Genomic DNA, 22,053 nt, shown 5'->3' with positions numbered 1-22,053 from the left:
TCAATCCGAACCGATCCGCGTATAAAACCAATTTGAGCGGCGGCCTGCGAACCAGTTGAGCGCTGACTTTGCAAACGTTTTCACGTCTTCAGGCCAGAAAAAAAATTAAAAATAAAACCCTAGACACTGTAAGCTAACGAGGCCAACACAAATGCATTTGGCCAAAAAGACACGGCAAACAAGTAAAGACAATCCCAGCGAAACACTTTTCATTTCGCGCCTGTTTTTGTTTTTACTTTTGATTGACTTTGTTTGACTTTGTTTTGACTTGGCTTTTTGTATTTTGTGTTTTGTATTTTTTGCGGAGCAAGTCAAGTGTTTGGGCCAAGTCTTTGGGCCGTTTTATTCGTTCAGCGGGCGCTCGAGCGAACGGTTGTTGCTTTGTCTTTTAACTTCAAATTTGGCTTTGTATCTTTGCATCCGACGGATACGCGATTCGATTCAAGCCGTGCCGCGATTTTCTGTGTGTGTGCGTGTGAAGAAAGAGCTATATTTATATATATATATATAATATATATTTTGTTGGCTGGTGAAATAGCCATAGCAATCCGCCATCGTAATAGCAATAGTTTTCCCAGTGTTTATTACATCAAAAATCAACGCAAAATTTATATAGTATTTATATGTATATGCCCAGCGAGAAAATCTTATGCAAATGCGTTTTGAAAAATAATTAAGCGCCAGCCTCGAGAGATTTGGCAAGAAAGTCGTTTGCAGTGCCTCAGTGACTTGGGATTTCTTGGATTTCATTTGGATTTCGGATATATCCAGCCTCAGTGCAGCCTCTAAAATCAAGGTAGGCCCTAGTCAAACTGCAACCTGCAAAACTCTTATACAATATAGTATATGAGTGTGTGTGTGCTCCAAATTCAAACTTACATAACGACATGCGGGCCACGCATATAATGATGTATCGCTATCGGCGCCATTAGCATAATTCAATGCCTACCAAAATCACGAAAATCTGTCACAAATCGGAGCAATTTGCGTAAGCGCCAATCATTAAGAGGTGTTCGAGTGGTTATTGTGTAGCTTGCGGGCTAATATCTTAAACTTTGCCATTACAAAAACAAAAAAACAATGATGCTGGCGAGTAGCCATCACATGAGCCCCATGAATATGCAAAAGAACAAGTAAACAAGTTGCCCAGCAGGGGGCCACCTGTCAGCCGACCTCAGCTTACATGGTAGGCAACTAAATATGACATTAAAAGTAACATTCTGCGTATTTTTTTTTTAATTTTATAATTTTGTTCGCCTGTGATATTTTACTCCTTCGTGGCCAAAGAATATATAAAAAGTAATAGCAAAATAAATGTTTAAATGAGATAGCTAAGTAAATATTAATCTAAAAAGTACAGGTGATGAAAATATAAAAAAATATATTATTTTTATTACATTTAAACAACATTTTTTCACATACATATTAAAGTGAGATAGTAAATATAAAAGAAAAAAAATGTTTTTTATAAAAATAGTTCTGCGAATCTGTTTTAATCATTTTGGAAAGAATACCGCCTCAACAGTAAGAAGACATATATGAAAATTAATATTTTGGTAGTTTTTTTTTATTTTTTGCCCACTTCTAACGGTTTGACAAAACACTAAAATTAGGATTTCTATTAATATGTGTTAAAAACAGCATAAATCGAAACACATTTATGAATAGTTTTGTTTTATTCATTAAAACATGTTATAAGCAAAAATTAAAAATGTTCATAAATTAACGCTGACATTAATTTTAGTTAAATCGTACAACACATTCTCCTTGCTGTCAAAACATTTGTGATTGATATAATATATATGTATATGGTAAACATATTGTGAATTTGATATTAATCTTAAAAAGTGTTGATTTAATTCTCCAGCTGGAAAACAAAAATGATTTTCAAAAATTTTATTTTTACTTCTAGCAAGAGAAACAAGAATAAATGAAATAAACTATTTTACAACCAAATAGGGTACTTTTACCAGCATCAAAACTTATTAGCATGCTAGAACATATTTTAAGTATTTTAAGGCTAATTTGGCATTCTAACCAATATTTTAGTAGACTTTATTAAACCATTTTGGGAGTCTTGATAGTTTGACCTTATGGCTAAAATAAACGTGTTTATTCGATAACACTTATTAGTATTAATTTTATGCAAAGTTCCATTTTTTTATAATTTTAGAGCATTTTTTTCAATTAGCATGTTCTCTTTCGTACAGCTGGTTTCAGTTTCAGTTTTCGTTTTGTTATTTTGCGGTTGGTTTTACTTTGATCCCTAAAACCCCATGCGATAGGTCTTGGAATGTATAAATTCTTCGGTAAATTGTATATAAAAACAATCCAATGGAGTCACTTGCTTTTTTCTGCTTATACCCAAGACGAAGCCAAAAGCTGCCATGCAATCGATGACTTGGACAAAAATAACTTGTTGTTTGCGATTGTTGTTGGTGCAGGTAAAATGCAACAGGCACAGCAGCTGAGAGTGGATAGAGATTGAGATTGAGAGTCACAGCAGCCACCCGCTTGTTTTACACTCAGAATAAATACGAAATTTCAATTGTTTCATTTTTATTTTATTTAAGTCAAAACATTGCATAATTTGTATATTCTTGCTTCTTCTTGTATTCGAAAATCTGAAAAATGTAGTTTTAGTATTTCTAATTTTTGTAAGGCATTAAATACATTTTATACTTACATCACAAATTTAATTTTTAAATAAGAATAACCAAAATATGTATTTTGAAGTGCAGCTATGGAAAATATTAGCTTTTTTCAGTTTGTGCGATGTGGGTTTTGTTTTTTGTTGTTTACTTTTTTTGCGAATATCTAAAAATTAAAATATTTTAATTTTTTTTTATTAATTGCTAAGCAATATTTTTTTAGGTATACCTAAATTCCAAAAAAAAGTTTTAAAATTTAAATGTAATAAAACCATTTATGAGTTAGCTAAAAATATATTTTGAAGTGCAGCTATGCAGTGCATTCTTGGAAAATCTTAGCGTTTTTTGTTAAGTTTCTGTGTTTGCGATGGCGGTTGTGTTTTTTTTGTTTACCTTTTTTTGCGAATATATATATGTATGTGCATCTCTGCGTTCAATTGCACATCAGCTAACAAAGTATCCGTACCCGCAGCCGTAATTTATTTGCATTGTTTAGCTCCGTACCGTTTTCTTGTGTGACTGCAATAAGACTTAAACTAAACAAAAAAATGCGGCGATTTACATAAAATTTATTGCTGCCACATTACAAGTTAGTTAGTTAATGTTGCCCGCTGGCTGAATGGTTGAGTGCTGACTGCTGTTTAATTGTGTGAAAAGTGTTAACTGCAACGTGTGTGGATTTGGATTTGCTCAAGTGCCATGCCGGCACATCACGTATACGACACGTGGCGAGCCTTGAACTCGACCAAAAGGGTTTCGCTTGCAACCGGTTGGAATTACATTCGCAATTGAGAAATTAAACCAGAATCGATTCGACCAATCGCGAGCAAATGCCACAAGTGAAGTTGATTTGAGAACAGACATTCATATTTTGGCAGACGACAATGTTATATATAATCGAACGAATAAATTATTCAATTTATGTTAACTAATTCATTTAAATTATGGATTTACCGTTTGCGTCAGAGTGCTTTAATGGTTGTCTCGCGGAAAGATTTTAGAATGTGTGATCATAAATTTTGTGCTATAATTTGCCGAGCATTGAAACTTGTTATACGACATATATAAAAATATATTGGGTGTATTTGACAGATATATATGTGAAATACAAGCTGGCTTTAAACGACAATTTGTTTTCAATAAAACAAAATGGTTCTTTATTATAGCTTTTGGAAGTACTTCCGATTTCGTAAGACCATAAACATATATAGTTTTTTCTTTATGTCCTTTCGTCATTGAATAACTAGTTAGTGACTATTTTAAAAACGATTTTACCAACATAAAGCTTTAAGAAGACTTAAAAACAAATGTTGATCTCAATATCACACCTTTTTGTGGTAGAAAAGCTAGCTAGCCAACAAGTCCGACAAGTTTAAGACTTAAGTTTTAATTCAAGATTGCGAAACAAATACATATAAATAAAAATGCTGTAGCTGTAGCTTTTGCGAATATTTGGTTTCCGTGGCAACACATCAATGTCCGATGATTTTTGTGATTTTTGATTTGTTTCTTTTGGGATGCAGGCCTAATCCGCAACTTCAAAAGCACTACAAATTGGATGAGTTGCGATCTTTGGCTTGTCGAGGGTTGTCAGATCATTGGAGTGTGAGGAAGGGCAACTTCAATGAGATGTTACCGTGGCGAATCTAAAAATATCTGCTTATATTCAGCGATGGATAGATATCTGCCCAGAAAACTGAAATATTTCATCGGCATCATCAGCACCGGTGATGATGTCTGTTTTGCCCTTGTAACGATTGTTATTTCTGCCAAAGCACAAATGCCGATATGTTAATGACGGATAGATGGACATCATAGTCTTGGGATCGAAAAAGGTATACTATACTTGCTGGACAAACGAACATATGTCCAATCGGTAGCCGATCATCGGTCTTTTCTTTTGTGGCAGCTGCTGATGGCATTTAAATCACTGAATTGGCATTGTGTGATCAATCAGTGCTTCTTGGCGGTATCTTACCGCATTTAATAGAATTTTAATTAATTATTAGTTTCGTGCGACCTTTTAAGGCCGTTTTCCAGTTCCCCACCTCCATTTCCTGAACGCATATTTTTTGGGTTAACAATAGGGTATTATTGTAAAAATGTATTCATTGATTGCTGTGCTGCCAAGGAAGGTTTTTTGGATTAATTCATAAATCAATGTTCTTTTCAAGCTACTGTTTGCAATGTAAAAAACCTGACCCATCCATTATTATATTTTTCATTAAATTGGTACTTTTTTTTCTACAAGTAACCAATCTCCATTGAAATATGGTTATATAAACAAGAAATTAAGATGCCATAATTAATTGGCTTATATTTTTTCGCTGTCAAACGAGTTGTCTCTAAACTTTCTTTAAACTTGAGCATTGAAAATGAATTTCCTCTCCTTGTCAAGCAGTATTTTCCCCTTTATAGATCTATAAATTCATTATTTATCGTTTGGATCGAACAGTTTCCTTAAACTATTTTGGTTGCAGTGAATCGAAAAATAAACCATTCAAATATGGTTTTAAGCTGCCAAGCTTTTTATTGCTTAACTTAATTATGATGTCGGACAGATATCAATTGGATTAAAATGTTATATGTTTTGTGTAGGAAAATAATCGCATCATTAATGGTGCCACTCTGTATCAGCTTTAAAAATTGGGCTTATTACTAATTGTGTGGTCAAATAATAATGATTTATTGAAGTTTACTCTATGTTTTAGGCATTATAAGTAATTTAATTTAATTTTGATTAGAACTAAGAAACAATTAATTATAACACATCTGGATAACAATCATTTGTTGCCAGAAATCGATTTATATTTAAGGATTATTACTTTGAAAATTAATGTTTGTGGAATTGTATATGTAAATTAAATAAGTATTTTAATTTTCAAATTTATGAAGTCCGAAAATATTTGTTTTAATACTTTTAAATATATTTCATAAGTGATTTTTATAGTGAATAGCTTTGCGAAATAATTGTCAAAAATTGATTTAATTTAATAAATATTTGATTTAAGGACCTATGCCCTTATGTAGCTGTTTTAGGATTGTTTCAAACTTTTGTAGGAATCTTCAAAATTTTGATTTGATTTTCTGTGAATATATTGTATTTGTATTTTAATATTTTCACATTTGTTTTTTGTTAATGTCACCGCCAAACGCGTCAGAGACTTCGTTGGTGTCTATAATTTGCTTAAATTTAGTTTTTTACTATTTATGTTAAATTTGTGGGCTTTGGTGTAGCTTTATCGTTTTAAATTTGCTTTGATAGCTTCGTTTTAGTACAAGTCCGAGTGTGAGCCGGTTTTACTGAGCTGAGCGATCAACTTTTTCAGTTTTTTTCTTGTTGATTTGCTGTTGGTTGATATGTGTGTATGTTTGTGTTTTTAGCGATATTGATTTTTCGCATTAAGCGCATTTCTGCGTACCGAATTTTCAAGGCCAATAATCGTCGTTGTCTGGAAATTGGGAGGGGATTCCTGGAGGGGGTTTATGCCGGTAAAGCGGGTTTCTCATTTCCACCGCCGCTCAATTAAACGGCGTCCATTTATTTGTTGTCATTTCTTTTTTCGCCATTTCACTTTGCTTTTCCGAGACAAAAAGTCCAAGTTTGAAGTGTCAACGCTGTCGGCCTAATCAATTCGGCTAACCGCTACTTGGGAGTCGGATGAGATGATTAGGCCATGTTTGCCGCCCGGTTATGCAAGTGTTAGCCATCTATCCGAGATTTGTGACTCGAGACTTGAGATTCGAGACTCGAGATCCGATCCGGTGGGGCGGTGGCAATAAGCCATCTCAGGTGTCGTCATCGCCGGGTTTCAACATATTTCTGCCGCTTTTTATATTTTTCCAGCCATTGTTGCTGCTGCTGAGCGGCAGTTCCGCCAATTAGCGACGCTTCCGCTGCTGCACACACATACTTTGTACGAAAAATAATTTTCTCAGCTTTTCCTTTTTACTTTTCTCGTCGTTTCATTTTACTTTGTTGCACATGCTAGAGCAAATCAGTTTTAAATTACCTCCTCTATCTTGTTAAGTTTTTTTTTGTTTGGCAAATCATTTTTTAATAAACATTAATAAATATAATTTTCCTATCAGGACAGGATTAGTTTCTTATTCCTATATCTAGAAACGCTTGAACCATGAAAGCTATTAATTTGTCATATTTTTTTTTTTTATTTATTTGTAACTATTTCATGTTTAAATTTAAAGTAGAAAAATTTATTTGGTTTTTGAAGTAAATTGTTTCCCATCTAACATTTAAAAAAAGTTATTAAACAAAATGTCGATAAATATTTTGAGTAAAGGAAATAGTTGTCTTGTCTTCATTATACTTTTAAAATTTATTTATTTTAAATTACATTTTTTTCATATTAAATTAAAAATAGATGCTGTTGCCCGATCGAACTAAAATAATTCAAGTCAAGGCCACTACTTTCTTTTCTTATTTTCGTTGTTTCATCAAGAAATAAATTTAATTTGAAAATTTTGCATAAATTTACAGAGCCAAAAGGCCATAAAACATTGCGCCGTTGGTTACGCGTCAGAAATTAACAAATTAGTGCGATGTTTCGCAAAGCAACGCCGTCAAACTTCCGAATTAGCCGCAAACCCCAATCAACGAAACCCCACCGAAAACCCAAACGGGCACAAATGCCCGAACATAAAATGTAAAATGAGACTTTCAAAATGTGTTTTCAAAATTAATGCCGCACATGCTCATGGCATGCAGATGGCCCAAAGTCGCTTGTACTTGCAAGTTGCAGCTCAGGCATTTGTTTGGCCAGCAGAATTTGTTCGTCCGCAGAGTTAAAGCAGCCACAGCCAATTGATGGACCATGCCAGATGGGGTCTCTAGAGCTTAGAGTCTTGGCATCTATAGTTTAAAGCCTTAAGTCTTTACTCTATAGCCATGGCAGACGCTTCTCACGCTTGTCAGAAAATGTCAGAAGTGAGGATGCCATGAATATTGGGGGGATAGAGATAGAGAGAAGCATCTTCTTTTAACCAGTCAGCATCGAAGCTTAAATGCCCTTGGTAATATTTCTAAGAAAGCGAAAAATAAGCTCAGTTAATTAATTAAAAATTGCCAAGTATTTTACAAGCGAAACTTTGAAAAAATTGTTAAAATATATGTTTCTATTGAATAAGATAAGAATAAGAAAAATAATAATGGTAGAGTGCTTACCTAAATTTAAAATTATTAAAATCGACGGCCTTTTCTTAATACATTTAAGGAGTATAAGCAATATCATAAAAATAATGTTAAAGGTATTAAAAAAAATACAACTAATATCTATTTTCAAAAGCTTTTTATTTTTATTATAATATTATAATAATAATAATAATATAATAATAATAATATAGAAGGTTTACTTTCATAAAACTAATAAATACTTAATAATTAGGCCTTGCCCTACTACACTTAAAGAAATATTAAATTAGCCAGAAATGCCGACAACGACTCAAAAAATATATATGTTTGAGCCCACTTTGCGGAAACAGTCGACAGAGTTTCGAGAGGGGTTTTTGAGCGGCGATTTATGGGGAATTTTGAGGAGAGTTTTGAGCTGGCTTGACCAATTGTCACAGGCGCCATGCCATCATGGTCATTGAAAAACGGTGAAAGACAAGCTGACCAAATGGACAGAGTTCGGGACAGCTGGATGGCTGCTGTGTCATCTTGGAGGCGCCTCTTTGTTCAGAGACCCTCATCCTCGTCCCCCCGGAAAACCCCGTTCCTTCCATGCAATACATGATATTTTTACCAGTTTTGCGTGAAGATGGCTTTTTACTTTTTGCTTTTTTGCCTGGCACTGATGACCTTTTACGTCGTCTTAAGACTGCCTTCACTTCATCACGGACTCGAGTTAAATAAAAAATTTGCATATCATTCATTTTCCTGGCGCTGAAAATTAGTTGCGAGGGAGGCCGAGATAAAAACAATTTACGATTATTTCGTCTGGGGTCTGGTCTTTCGTTGTCTTTCGTGGCCTTTCTACGCATCCAGCGGCCATAAATTGCGATAAAATGTCAAGGATTTACCGGGGTCCCAAAGTGAAAGACTTAAGCTTAAGATTAACCAACAAGGGAATCGACAAATCCAGACGGGTTGACAATTTAATTGAGCCTACAAGGTCGTAGACGGCCTTCTTTCACTCACTCGCTGCTGGAACAAGAAACAATCAACATTCAGCAATAAAAATTCCAAAAGTAAATCATTTAAAACCAAAAATTGAATTCGCCAGAAAAATCAGCAAACGTGTTTTTGCATAAATAAATTCTTTTCGCTGATTGGATCTGCCATTTACTGATTGTCTTTTAATGGCGTTTAAAGCATTTCAAATGCCCTCTGTTAATTGACAACGTATGATTGATGTGAGATACAGGTATTATGCAATAAATATGTTTTCAATTTCGTTTAAGGCAAAGAAAAGAATTTTGAATGACAGCAAAGTGGGTCACTGATTGTCAGTATATCCTGTTGGCCCAGACAAGGTGTGGGTTACTACTGATTTCAGAGTGGTTTTCAGCTCGTGTCTGCCAAATGTCGAAGAAAATCAATTAGCCGAGATCAAACATCCGGCTGACTATGACGATGGTGATGGTTATGGTGATGATGAGTCAAACCAAAATCTTGGCTGCGTGGGTTTGGCATGTAAATTGCGTCTAAGCCTCGTCTGTCTGTCTGTGTTGTAATGAGTCGAAAGCCCACACTAACCTGTTCACGAAGGAAGGAAAACATATCGGCATCTTTGGCATTATGTTTCCATGATTTTATTACCAGCTGATTATTACGATTTTATTAGATCAATTTAACAACATTGCTCTTTCTTCCCTAATTGACTTGGTTTATTTCGATAAATTCATAATGCGGTGAACAAATAGTATTTTATTTTTGTGCTCCCTAATGTACATACATAAATTATTGGTTCTACATGTCGTATGAGTATTTTTTCTCAAACAAAACAATTTAATCTATTAAAATAACACTTTTATAACATAACCTTTGAACATATAATTTTAAAATATTATTGTTATTATTTTACCCTTTTGAATAATACCCAACACCTTAATTTGACATTTGTAGTTCATTTCCATCCCGACTGATGCTGTTTTCTTTTTTTTTCTTGCCCGTTCCCCGTTTTAGCCATGTGCCGGCCATAAACCGAAGACACGCTTCCTAATTGAAAACAGAGCCAGCTAAATGGACGCGTAGCAAAAAGCCAAAAGTGCGAGCGAGAAGGCGAGAGTGTGTGTACGACAGAGAGAGAGAGAGCGAGCGAGCGAGACGATCGTGATTTGGATTTTTCAGCGTGTGATATCAAAACGGAGCGGACAGCAGTGAAGCGGACAAGGAAAAAAATTCAAAACAAAATTCACGCCAAAATGTCCAACGCCACAAAAATGGTTTACAGTTATAGAATTTTATGGCTTTCCGGCGTTTTACTAGGTGAGTAGTGACCTCAATAAACACTTCAATTTCAACTTCAAGTCGAGACAGAGACGAAGACGAAGACAGCGACACAAATTAAATGCTAAGTGCGTCGATTAAGTCAGTCGGTTAACCGACTCGTATCGAGCTTTATATCGGATTTTGGCCGAGTCACAGTGTTTGGGCCATGCGTGAGCCAAATAACTTAAGAAATTGGCCATGGTCAATGTGGGCGGAGGAGGAAGCCGCGAAAAAGGCAACACACCTGGCCAACTGGTGGAATTGCAGGTGCAAAATAGTTGGCCAAAAGGGTACTTATTGGCTTAAAAAGACAGGTACTCATTGGCTAATGAGCTTAAATATGGGTTCAAAATTGCACTACATATTTAAAAATGTACAAAAAATTATAAAAACTTCATTTTAGCTTTACTCATCAAAATATGAACAATATTTAATAATTATAAATGTTCAAAGCAGAAATACAATTTTCAAATATAATCTTTATTGGTCGGTCTACAACGTCAAGTACTTATTGTACATTACAAATTTAAACATTTGTCTGTGTTCTAATAACAATTGAAATGATTGTATAATATTAGACTTTTCTGATTCTTCGAGTATTGATTTGAAAATGTTTTAAAATCTACAAATCTTGATGTTTTATTACACTAATCACAATATCTTTTCTCCATTTTAAGGTCCCATCTTGCTGGCCGCCATTGCGGTTCAAGGCCAAGAGCCAGCCAGTCCAGTATTTCAAAATCACAAGACGAAGGAATGGACGAATTTAGATAACATAACATTCTCATTCGATTGCAAGAGGCGTTCTGTGGGCTTCTATGCCGACATGGAGTACAATTGCCAGGTGAGAGAGAGCAGAAATCAAAAGTCGGGGAAAATTATAGAGCGCATAAAGCTCAAGCCAAGCTTTGATTGAGGTTTTTCCAAGTGCCTGAAAGTATACCATATTTCAAGTATATCTTTTCAATCCCACAGATCTTTCACATGTGCGATGAGGAGGGCAATCGGATTCCACATTTGTGCGCCAACGAAACGAGCTTTAACCAGGAGTACAGAATCTGTGATTGGGACTACAACTTCAACTGCACAGAGTCACCTGTAAGTTTATCACTTACTTCTTATAAACAAATATAATATATTAATTGGTCATCTTTCCGCTAGAAATGGTTCTACCTGAACGAACTGACCTATGCCACAGATCCGCCAGATGAAGACGACGAGGATTACTAAACGATTTGCAATTAATTAAATATTTATTGTCTTTCCAAAAGAAAACAAACAAACTAATTAAATTAAACGCCGTATGAAAAACGCTGAGTAATTGTAACTGAAAAACAAAACATAAAACTGTGTGAAAATCTGTAAAAATTCCATGCAAATGAGATAAACTAATTTAAGCGCCTTGTTGAACGATTTTGTTGAGTTTCGTTTTGTACTTTTGTATTGTAGTCTAATTGATTGAGTCGTGCGAGAGGAGTCGTGTTGTGTATATAATGTATATAGAGATGGTCCCCAGTTCCATTTCCAATTCCATTCCAATTTCAAAACCATTTTATAAATTTCCATCTCAAATATCCGGAACAACCTCGGATGGGTCCGCCACATTATTGTATAATTTGCAAATAAACTTCGTATTTGTAAGCAATCTTAAACCGAAATAAAACAAAATCAAATTGCTATACCCTAATGGTTGTCTAATTAATTGGATAAACAAAATAATTTCACAATTTTCGGTAATTTGATATCGTTTGCTGTTTATTTTGTTCTTGTTGCAAACGTCACGGGAATCCGCCGAAACATCTATAAACTTATGGGTAAACAACCCCCTAGATTATTGGTTGCTGGCACCGAACGTTACTCGGATGAGTCAAGTTCAATGACGAATGTTCCACTAAGTGTTGGAGGCACAAAAAGTGTATTTAATTACGAAAATTGGCATCCGTCAGCGGGGCGTAAAATTGTCGCCTCCACTGTCACAATTTTATAAATTGCAAATGCCCGAGTTCAGATTTGTCAGTTTGGAAACGAATCTCCATCAATATGTCACATAAATTATGCTGTTTAGCTCTTCTCCTCATTGCAGTCCTTTTAAAGGTAAGTCAAAGGACATATAAAATGTATTGAACAGTAATATATTTTTATATTTCTTACAGCTTGGATCTGCTCAATACTACACCCCGTATAATCCTTACAACTCGCCCAGTCCGACATTCTCGAGTTTGAACAACTATTACTACCAGACCACGCCGTATCCTTACTACTACAGCACGTATACGACACCGAGTCCCTATGGCAATAACCAGATTCGCATTTGGCCATATGTGATCGGACAGTATCTGTATCCCACCTACTACAACACCAACTATTACAATCCCTACGCCTCCTTGAGCAATGCCAACTGGCAGAGATACTATGCGAATGTTTATGGAACAAATTTGGGAAAAAAGTAAACTATAACTTATTATAAGTGTTTTTTGTTTGTTAAGTTGTTCTGCCACTACAAATAAAATATATTTATTTTGATATAAAAGAATTCCTAAAGAGATATTTCTAAATTTATTGATGCCAGCTAAGAGGAACACACTAGAGATTTATGTTAAATGCTTCATAAAAAGGTCCTATAACTAACAAATTTGAATGATTTATCCAACATTGAATATCATGCTTACAAATATTTTTAATTTCTTTTAATTTCATTTCATTTCAAATGTTACCTAGGTGTTGTTATATATTGTTCACTCCCTAAAAACTGTTTCGTAAATTACAAAGGGCAATTAAGATAGCCTAATGGTGTGAAATGCTATGCCTCAATGAATTTGCTTAGTCACAAAAATTAGCCTATAAAAGGGAAATCATGTAATTGAATAGTTTTAGATAGCTTATTGCTCTGAAAGAATAAAGGGATATCTGAGAATTATGAGTCCCACATTAAAATGTAAATGTGACCAAAACAATATTGATATTCCAGAACTTAAGACTCAAAACAAAAAACCATAAAAGGTGTCAAAACCGTTAGGATTACGACGGCTTTTTGAATGGAACTCTGTGATATGGTTATTTTGGGGGGTATATATCTAAACAAGGCCTTTATGGAGTTCCGTTGACACTGTCATAGAGCAGCCAAACGAGCCGGAAAACCTGAACCCAGAGCTCAACCTACAGCTGAACCTGAACCTGAAACTGAACTCATGTTGGGTGTACTTAACGGTTTTCACAGACAATCGCTAGTTCCAGTTGGCCAGCATTATGTAATGATTTGGACAAACCTTTGGATTACACCTGGATTGCAGGCCCTTAGGAGCAATGAACCTGCATTGTTTATGTAAGCGATATGTGGCAACTTCATTTCATGTAATGCCAATAAAGTGTAAGATCATAAAATGCCCACCTGTTTATCAGATCTGACATTTATGCATTTTTGGGGAGCTATTATCAAAGAGAATGTTCTTCTGGTTAACTGTAACTTCCTTACGGAACTCTGACATTTATTGGCCACAAATCAAAACAAAATCGATTTGAAATGAAAGGGTTATCAATATACTTAGAACTTTAACCCAGCGCATGCGACATTATCATGCAAATTTGCTGAGACAGATGATCTTCAGGGAATGTGAATGGGTAAAGGTGCGTAAAAGACAGAGAGAGGGAATTTGTGTGAGAGAGAGAGAAACTGCGTAGTGGGGAAATGGGTCAAGACAATCCAATCACGAAACGCTTAAAGCGGCTTAAAGCGACGGATGGCTTGTAAAAGGTAGCCGGCAAAAATGTTTGGCATCGGTTTACCATGCAGGCGAAAAACACGAATGAGAAAGCCAACTAAACCCATTTATATCTCAAGGCCTCGCATTGCTCTTTTGGGGAAATTGTTAAATTATTTTGTTTTACCAATTAGTTGATTACCAAAAAGTGCAATTCACTTTTTGATGGAGTAAATGCAGCAGAACGTAATAGTTGCAGACGAACGCCTTTTCTCTCATTAGCCGAATGGATTTTTTGGGTTTTAAGTACTGAGTTCGTTAATTAATCTTGGCCTTATTTAAAAATATCTTACTAAAGCCTTTGATGGATTTCAAATATTTGAATTTAAATATTTAATTTTCATAAGATATATTATTTTCTTAAGGAGCAAATATATAAATTTATATACATTGTGAATGTAAGTAAGGTTTCTATAAGAATCAAATTATATAATTTCAAAAACATGGTTAACAGGTCTAAAATATTTTTGGATTGGCTTTCGATTACCTTTTTGTAAAAATTTTTTGATCCATTGAAAAATGCATGTGTTGTTTTGTTTAGATTTTAATGTAATTTAAATTATAATGTAAATAGTGGTTGTTTCTATTGTTATTGTTAAATTTTTCTGGTTAAGATTTGTAATTTATGATCAAAATTAAAGCTAAGCAAATTGATTGTTTCCGATTTTTCACCCTCTGATTATTAATTTTCAAAATTAAACCCCTTGAGACATGGAAAATATCTGTTTGACTCAAAGATTTAATAAAAGAGCAATGCATATGAGGGCACTATAGCCCAAGTACCACAAATTTTGTGACGTCAGTTGTGCGTCTTGTCACGTTCACAAATCGTTTTCATGCTCTGAGCCATCACACGACAATTCGTAATAAAGGCGACCGATACAGGAAGCCCAAAAACTAAAAAAAAATAAAAGAGAGGGACACCAAAGATAAAGCCGAGATGGAGACATTGACTTTGCAGTTTTTTGGTGACTGCTGCTGCCGTTTAGGGGAAATTGTGAAGAAAGTGTTGAAAACGAAATTGTAACTGGGAGAGCGGCGTGTGTCTCTGGCTCTGAGTCTGGCTTCTTGTGAGAGTGTTGGCCAAGCAAACAAAACACGGCGAAGAAGCGCCAAGTTGGCCAAGACTGGTCCGCATCTAGCAAAAGTCCGAGCAGAGAAGTCGGCCGAGGCAGCGACTTCAGCGGTGGATCGGTGGATCTTACCAGGTAACCGGGGCCAACTCAGATTGCCAGTCAACGGGCACATCTCAAGCGTTGCAGTCGCTTTCCATGCGAACTTGATTTTACCAAGCTATTTTACTCTAGTGCACTCCTTTTGGCCAACTCAAGTCTCGTGTATATTTATTTTTTGGCCAACAGCTGCGTGTCTGCCGTAGATTCGCGTGAAAGTGGTCCAAATCAATCACAAATAACTCAGGATACAGCGAGTGTGCTGGCAATTATCGTACACTAATCAAAGAGTCACAGTTTTTATTATGGTAAGTACGAAATCAGTTAAGACCAGTGGCCAATTACCACACAGGATACAAATATAGAGCCAATCGGAAGATACTTAAATTAAAAACAAACTTGTTTAAAAGAATTCAAATGATTATAAATTAATTGATTTAATGTCACTTATCTAATGTCAAGTAAATTGTTATACATTTTATTTTAAATAAGAGAATATTTAATATCCAATAGAAGTGGTCCAAATCAATCACAAATAACTCAGGATACAGCGAGTGTGCTGGCAATTATCGTACACTAATCAAAGAGTCACAGTTTTTATTATGGTAAGTACGAAATCAGTTGAGACCAGTGGCCAATTACCACACAGGATACAAATATAGAGCCAATCGGAAGAAACTTAAATTAAAAACAAACTTGTTTAAAAGAATTCAAATGATTATAAATTAATTGATTTAATGTCACTTATCTAATGTCAAGTAAATAGTTATACATTTTATTTTAAATAAGATAATATTTAATATCCAATAGAAGTATTTAGTGAGCGTAAAAAAAAAGTTTTCAAATTCTTACACAAAACATAAAAGGCAGACTAAATCTTCTACATTACAACAAAGTGCGTCTGTTTTTCTGGTGCATTGTTAATTAAAATTTTAAGCACGAGTCAACTGTCCCAAAACGCTTTTCCTCAGTCTATTCTTCAAAGAAAAGGAGCCACACAGCCCGCATACAAAAGATTTTTAAAGTGCTGGCCAAAAAGCCAGTGTGACAAATGCCAACAATTCTTGGCACAAAAATCACTTGTTTGTTTGGTTAGTTCAAAGCCAAACTTTCTTTTGAGGCGTGTTTTTTCATTCCAGTGCCAGTTTTCAATTGTTGCTTAGATCGCCGAGCTGTTATTAACCTGGCAAACTGGCAAACTGCAAACTGTAGTACACATTCACATTTCTGCCACATGGTCGTGTCATGAACTGCGACATTATATTGGCATTAGATAATGGTCGAATGGTTTAACCACGTGCCACTTAATTGCATCATCGGCAATGTTTTACTAACAACTTTACTAGTTCATACATTTAATTATGACAAGCCCAACAATAAACAAAGAAAGTCGTGCCTCAGATGCATAACTACCAGAGATAAACTTCGGATTTAATGGTTTTATGTATACGAAATGTAATAAAATCATAAAATGCCTGCTACACCCACGTGAAAGGAAAGTTAAGGGATTTTATGGCTACTCTAATTAATATTAGAAACAATAAATGTTGATTAGCTGAATTAACAAAATGCAGGTGTGTAATAATGTTTGTCACATTTCGGTTTAATTTAGCTAATTTCAGTGTTTTCATTATCAATGTTAAATAAACAACGAGTCAGACAGAAACGATTTCGAATTGTTGTCAAATTATTCAACTAATGTGATAAATGCATAATTTTGGGGAATTTTTAGAGTAAAAAACTTCCTTAGGTTTGTCTGAAATATTATGCGAATACCTATCAACCGGATTAAATTTACCGAATCATCATTTAGTAACCATTTTATGGTTGTTCGGCACCATTTCGTTAAGAGTCCAAGCGAAATCTTGTCCGGCAGCAAGTGCAAATATTTTCGGTTAATATTTACATATAAGCCAGATAAAGTCGAATGAAATTTCACCCAATGTTGGCCTGAAAGCGAGTGTGTCACTCATTGAGTTTCAGGTGAAATAACGTTCAAGTTTGATGGTGATGAAACAACTCAAGAGATGATAATTAAAGGGCTGGGGATCGTGTTTAAACCAAATACCGAGTGAAACTAAGCTGAAAAACCGAGTTCAGTCTGTCAATCTAAACTAAAAAATTATGCAAATCAATTAATACATATAAATCGGTATTTAACGATGCATTTCTTCGACTCTTGACTGTTGCATCACTTGGAAGAAAGACTTTCTTCTGTGTTTTCCCGCATTTGAAAGCCCAACCGAAATTTAAATCAATTTTCCCGCTCAGTTTAATTTGAATCAAGGCCATGCCAAAATGGATTTCCTTTTACAGTTGGAGCCAAAACAAATTGGGCACAAAGGCATTTGGCCTACAAATAATAAAAAACCGAATCATTCACAACAAAGAGGCCTCACAAAGGGCTAGAAATAACATTTCATTGGATAATGCAAAGCGATCTCAAACCATGTTAAGAATTCTCCGCATCTTTTTTTTGCCATGCAAATTCTTTTCGGGGCAGTTAATTAAAACATCTGCGTTTTGACGAATATTCTTTTTTGGGGGAACGAAGCCAACCGTTAGCTCCACTTAATTTGTTTACCTTTTGTTGGAATTTTTGTCTTTGGAATAACATAGTTCCATTCCCATGGGCTCTTAAAGAATCTCCCAATTAGGTTTAACAATTATAAATATGTTTTCTGGGAGTTCTGCAGGTGAATTGGAAATGGAAAGCGCGTGAGCTATGACTTTCGGTTTTTGTTTTGCTATTCTCAAAAAAGTTTTTTAGCCGAAGATCAAATTATGGTAGCTCACATTCAAATTTCACCTAGTGGAAGTGAAGGTTTTGAATTTGGTGGAAACGTTAAATACTCAATGAGTTGTAGTTTTGGTGCCTAGTTCATGGGAAATAGGCTTTTAGTTTTATTTAAAAAGTTAAGTAGCCATATTTAAAAAAAGAAAATTTTAACCTATAACCCAGACCTTAATCGAAGACTTTCTTTCCTTTTTAAACTTATTCCCAGAATTTAATATTTTTAGTGATGATATGTAGAGTAACAAAAACTCGAAATGGAAGAAAACATTGTTTTCAAAAGGAAATTATGCATATGGAAGTTATATTTAAGGTCACGGTCAAAGAATTTATATGCTCATTTAAAATGTACTTTAACCAAATACAAAGAATTAAGCCTTTTGGTTATTGGTAAACAAAATAACCTACTTAAATTTCACTTTGTCTCTGTCCGGCTTCCCATTTAAGTATATAAATCATAGTTTTATACAATGCGACATATTTTTTTGCAACGTTTTAAATTTACATATAAATTGCTATCAGCGGCAGGCTAAGAGAAATATTTTTTATATACACAAACAAAATTTAGTTTGTTACGCAAGAGTCACGAGTTTAGTAAAAAAATGGGAAATGCTTTCGCACAAAGACGGGGCCATAAAATGTTTTATAGCCCTGGCCGTTGAGTTGGTTCAAAGTGGATTCTAGAGTGCGTTTCACGGCACGGCAAGGTGGCAACAGGTTCGTTTCCTAAGTCTTTTGTTTACGCAATTTCCGCACCTCGCTGTATGATGAAATGGCCTTTTTTACTTAAACAATGACAGACACTGGCGCACATACTGATATAATTTCTCTGTTGGTTCCACTTTCAGTTTCTCACAAAGAGTTCAAGTGCGCGGCACTCGCTGCTGCTGCTTCTGCTGGCATTTTGCTGCCTGAGCAGCGCCTTTGGAGCCAAGATAACCAAAAAGGCGGAGAAACCCTCGGAAAAGCCCGAGGCGGAAGCAGCAGAATCTCCAGTTGAGGAGGAAAATGATGATGATGACGAGAATGACGACGAGGAGGAGGAGGAGGAGGAGCAGTCAGTTGCGGACAAAGAAGCTGCAGCACCAGCATCAAGTAACAACAAGAATCCAAATGCAGTGCAGGCCGCCACCGATCCCACAGATCTCAGTGTCTGGGGCATGGTTCGAACTCTGTGGGGCTGGCTGCGCAGCGATCTGAGTGAAAGCCTATTCGGCGATGACGACAACGACAAAGACGACGGGAAGCCAGCGTCCGGCAGCTCAGCTGTGGGTGAGTCCCCCGCCAAAAAACAAAAGATTTCAAAAACCAATATCAAACAAAACGCAGTTTAAGAGGGTTACACCGAGAAAAACTAGATCTAGCCAATTGCAAATGGCTGATATGTCATTTTATAAGTAGAAAACCATTTGAATTCGTATGCGTAAATTTTTTTTAATTAGCTTTCTTTCTAAATAATAATTTAGTAAATAACAATTAATTATAACAAGTCAGACCATTAAGTATATAGGTTTAAAATAATAAATAATTAATTATCATTTTAAGATAATAAATCAGACCAAAAAGTTATAGAATCAATTGAGCATACGATTTATAGGTGTACAGTTTCTATCACTTCGGTAGGTTCGGTAGAATATATTATATTTAACAAATTTGCGATCATATTATATTATACATATAAAGCCTTTTCAAGAATATCGGAAAAAAAATATTTCTAAAATACCATTTATGCTATATATGTGACTTAAACTCATATGTTTATAAAAACTATTTCAAACATTTTATTACCAAAAATTATATTATACCAAAGATCAGTTCTCTAAATGTAAAAGCTTAAATGAGGTTTACAATCCATTTTACTTGCCTGTCATTTTTGAACATAAACATTTTAAGTTGATATTAATTTGTAGTACCACAAAAGTGACATTACAGTCCTAAAACTTAACTGACTTACACATTTTTTGTGACATAATAGAGATGTCCATTTCATATGTAACTTTATTTGTTGTAAACAAAATTAAGACCTTTTCCATTTTGTTTACACAGCAATTAGTGCGGTCATTTCAAATCAGCTCAGTGCGTGTCTCATTTAGGCTGATTGCATCTGCCCCTTAAAATGATTAGCGGCTTTTCTAATCAAGGCCGATTTCCCAGCGCCGTACCACCTGACTCACTTTCGTTTTCAATGAAACCTGAGGAAGCGGCTAAACAAACAGCAAAAAAAGCCGCTAAGAGGTGTTAACACCAAAGAGCTGAGAAAAAACAACGTTGTCTGCGAGTTGTGATATATAGTATTTATAAGCCGGACAACGATTGTAATTTCACTTTCCGCATCTTTTCTAGACCCGCTCAAATTATTTATTAAATAAGACAACAAAAAGCGGCTGGCTCATCTCTAAACGATGAGAAAATATTTTTGCTGTGCCTTTTTTTTCGTTATTTGCGAATTGCTTTTTATTGGACTTTCGCATAGCTGAGCGTTCAGCTCTGTTTATTGATGAAATTATAGCAGTTGATGGAGATAAGCCCAGTGGAATTTCATTTTTGGAAGTTTTTAAACAGGCGTAACTAACACTTTAAGAATTAATGAATATTTTTATGACTTAATGATGGATTTCTTGGTTTTTGTGAGTTATTTAAGAAATTAGATCTAAATAGTTCACAGATTTGCAAAATATGTTAATGGCCATGTTTATACAAAAACCCGGAAATACTGAACTTAATTATTTTTGAACTTTTTGCTTTAAAATATCCCTTTTAATATTATTTCTAAAAAGAAGTTTATCTTATTCAATATTATTATATGTTTATCTTGTTCCAATTACACAAATCTATAGAACAATGCTTTGTGCATTAAAAGTATACTATGTATGTATATTTCTAAAAAATACATTATTTTTATTTATATTAATATTTTTCTTTTAGAGGGTCGTACGTTCGGGAAAATACGTCGTCTGCAGATGGCTTTGATACCCATTATCTTCAAGTTTGGCGTGCTTTCGGCCATGGTTGCCTTCCTGGTGGCCATTGGCATGAAGTCGCTGTTCCTGCTCAAGGTTTTGGTGGTGATGAATGCCATTGCCATTTTGGGAAAGTTCATCACCCTGAAGTCAAGTCTCTTTGGACAGTATGAGCACACGGCGCCTTCGTTCAACTACCCAGGCTGGAATCTACATGCCAAGGAGTCGTCGTGGGGCACCACTGGACTGAGTGGACACGGTGGTGGACATCCACCCAGCAAGGAAATTCACCTACACATCCACGGAAATGCCCAAACCCAGGCTCAACTCGCCGGTCAGGGCTACCAGTACGAATCGCAGTTGGGCGGTGGCTGGGCCAGTCGATCGGATTCGGATCCCTATGCAGCCTATGCCCCCACGGGTCAGTTCACCAATAGCCAGCCCGTGGGTGCTGTTGCCGGCGAGGTGCCCAACAACACGGATCCCATGTCCCTGCTGCCTACAAAATACCGGGCGAGGCGACTCATTCGCTGATCAAAAGAGCTGCAGATTCCACATGGAAGTCTACGACCACCGCGCGTTTAATAAGCTAGCACACACAATTAGTCAGCGACTTTACGAGGACGCAGCTTTACGTACACCTAAAACTAGTTACGAAACCAACCTAGTGCTTAATTAAATTATTTGCCCCAAGTAGCTTTAGAAATCAGGGACCCTAAATAAGAGTTTTTAATTTTAAGCCTTAAAAATAGCAACACAATGGAAAAAAACAATTCAAATATTTTTAACTAATTTTAAATTGTTTTCGCTTTGATTTTCATCCATAAATTTTTTTTTAAATTTGCAATGCCTTTTTTCGGAATTGATTTTAAAATCTTAAATTTAATTTAAATTTAAAACATATTTACCTTTAATAAAATGCCTTTACATTAAATAGGAACTATGTTAAATCCAAGGGTGTGTAAAAAAAAATATATATATTTACTGTTGCTCACTAATTGCTTAAAAATAAGCAAAACTATTAATCAATAAGATAAAAATCCCAGTAGTCCTTTTAAAACTCTTATTTGCGACCCCTGATAGTAATGAATGATAGCTTACCCCAAGTAGCCCTAAAATTGAATGATAATTTGTAATAAATAGTATAATATTAAAGATGTGTGCCACCGTTTGTTTGAGCTGGCCGAAATAATTACCTCTAAAGACCCAGAAGATCGTGATTGATGGGTCTGTGAAGAAAGTTCGGCTTTGCTTTTGGGGCTCTGTGA

General features: G+C 35.2%; 3 protein-coding genes across 4 annotated transcripts; all 3 read left to right on the top strand.

Annotated features, from left to right (window-relative positions):
• The first annotated feature begins 243 nt into the window (after window positions 1-243).
• LOC108146407 lies at window positions 244-11,788 on the top strand. Its single transcript, XM_017272408.2, has 5 exons — window positions 244-796; window positions 9,796-10,098; window positions 10,779-10,945; window positions 11,077-11,199; window positions 11,263-11,788. The coding sequence occupies exons 2-5, from the start codon at window positions 10,035-10,037 to the stop codon at window positions 11,329-11,331; spliced, it is 423 nt and encodes a 140-aa protein (XP_017127897.1). The 5' UTR covers window positions 244-796; window positions 9,796-10,034; the 3' UTR covers window positions 11,332-11,788.
• A 93-nt stretch (window positions 11,789-11,881) lies between these two features.
• Window positions 11,882-12,592, top strand: LOC108146408. Its single transcript, XM_017272410.2, has 2 exons — window positions 11,882-12,195; window positions 12,255-12,592. The coding sequence occupies exons 1-2, from the start codon at window positions 12,142-12,144 to the stop codon at window positions 12,549-12,551; spliced, it is 351 nt and encodes a 116-aa protein (XP_017127899.1). The 5' UTR covers window positions 11,882-12,141; the 3' UTR covers window positions 12,552-12,592.
• A 2,489-nt stretch (window positions 12,593-15,081) lies between these two features.
• LOC108146495 lies at window positions 15,082-21,582 on the top strand. Of its 2 annotated transcripts, none has more exons than XM_017272528.2 (3): window positions 15,082-15,339; window positions 18,674-19,097; window positions 20,751-21,582. In XM_017272528.2, the coding sequence occupies exons 1-3, from the start codon at window positions 15,337-15,339 to the stop codon at window positions 21,317-21,319; spliced, it is 996 nt and encodes a 331-aa protein (XP_017128017.1). In that variant the 5' UTR covers window positions 15,082-15,336; the 3' UTR covers window positions 21,320-21,582. The 2 variants fall into 2 exon arrangements, with proteins under 2 accessions (XP_017128017.1, XP_017128016.1); XM_017272527.2 differs by lacking the exon at window positions 15,082-15,339 and adding an exon at window positions 15,545-15,636.
• The last annotated feature ends 471 nt before the right edge of the window (window positions 21,583-22,053 follow it).

This window comes from Drosophila elegans, unplaced genomic scaffold (assembly GCF_018152505.1).
Source record: "Drosophila elegans isolate 14027-0461.03 unplaced genomic scaffold, ASM1815250v1 contig_208, whole genome shotgun sequence".
Classification (NCBI taxonomy): domain Eukaryota; kingdom Metazoa; phylum Arthropoda; class Insecta; order Diptera; family Drosophilidae; genus Drosophila; species Drosophila elegans.
The sequence above is the reverse complement of the archived record's forward strand: the minus strand, read 5'-3'. Positions and strand labels throughout refer to the sequence as shown.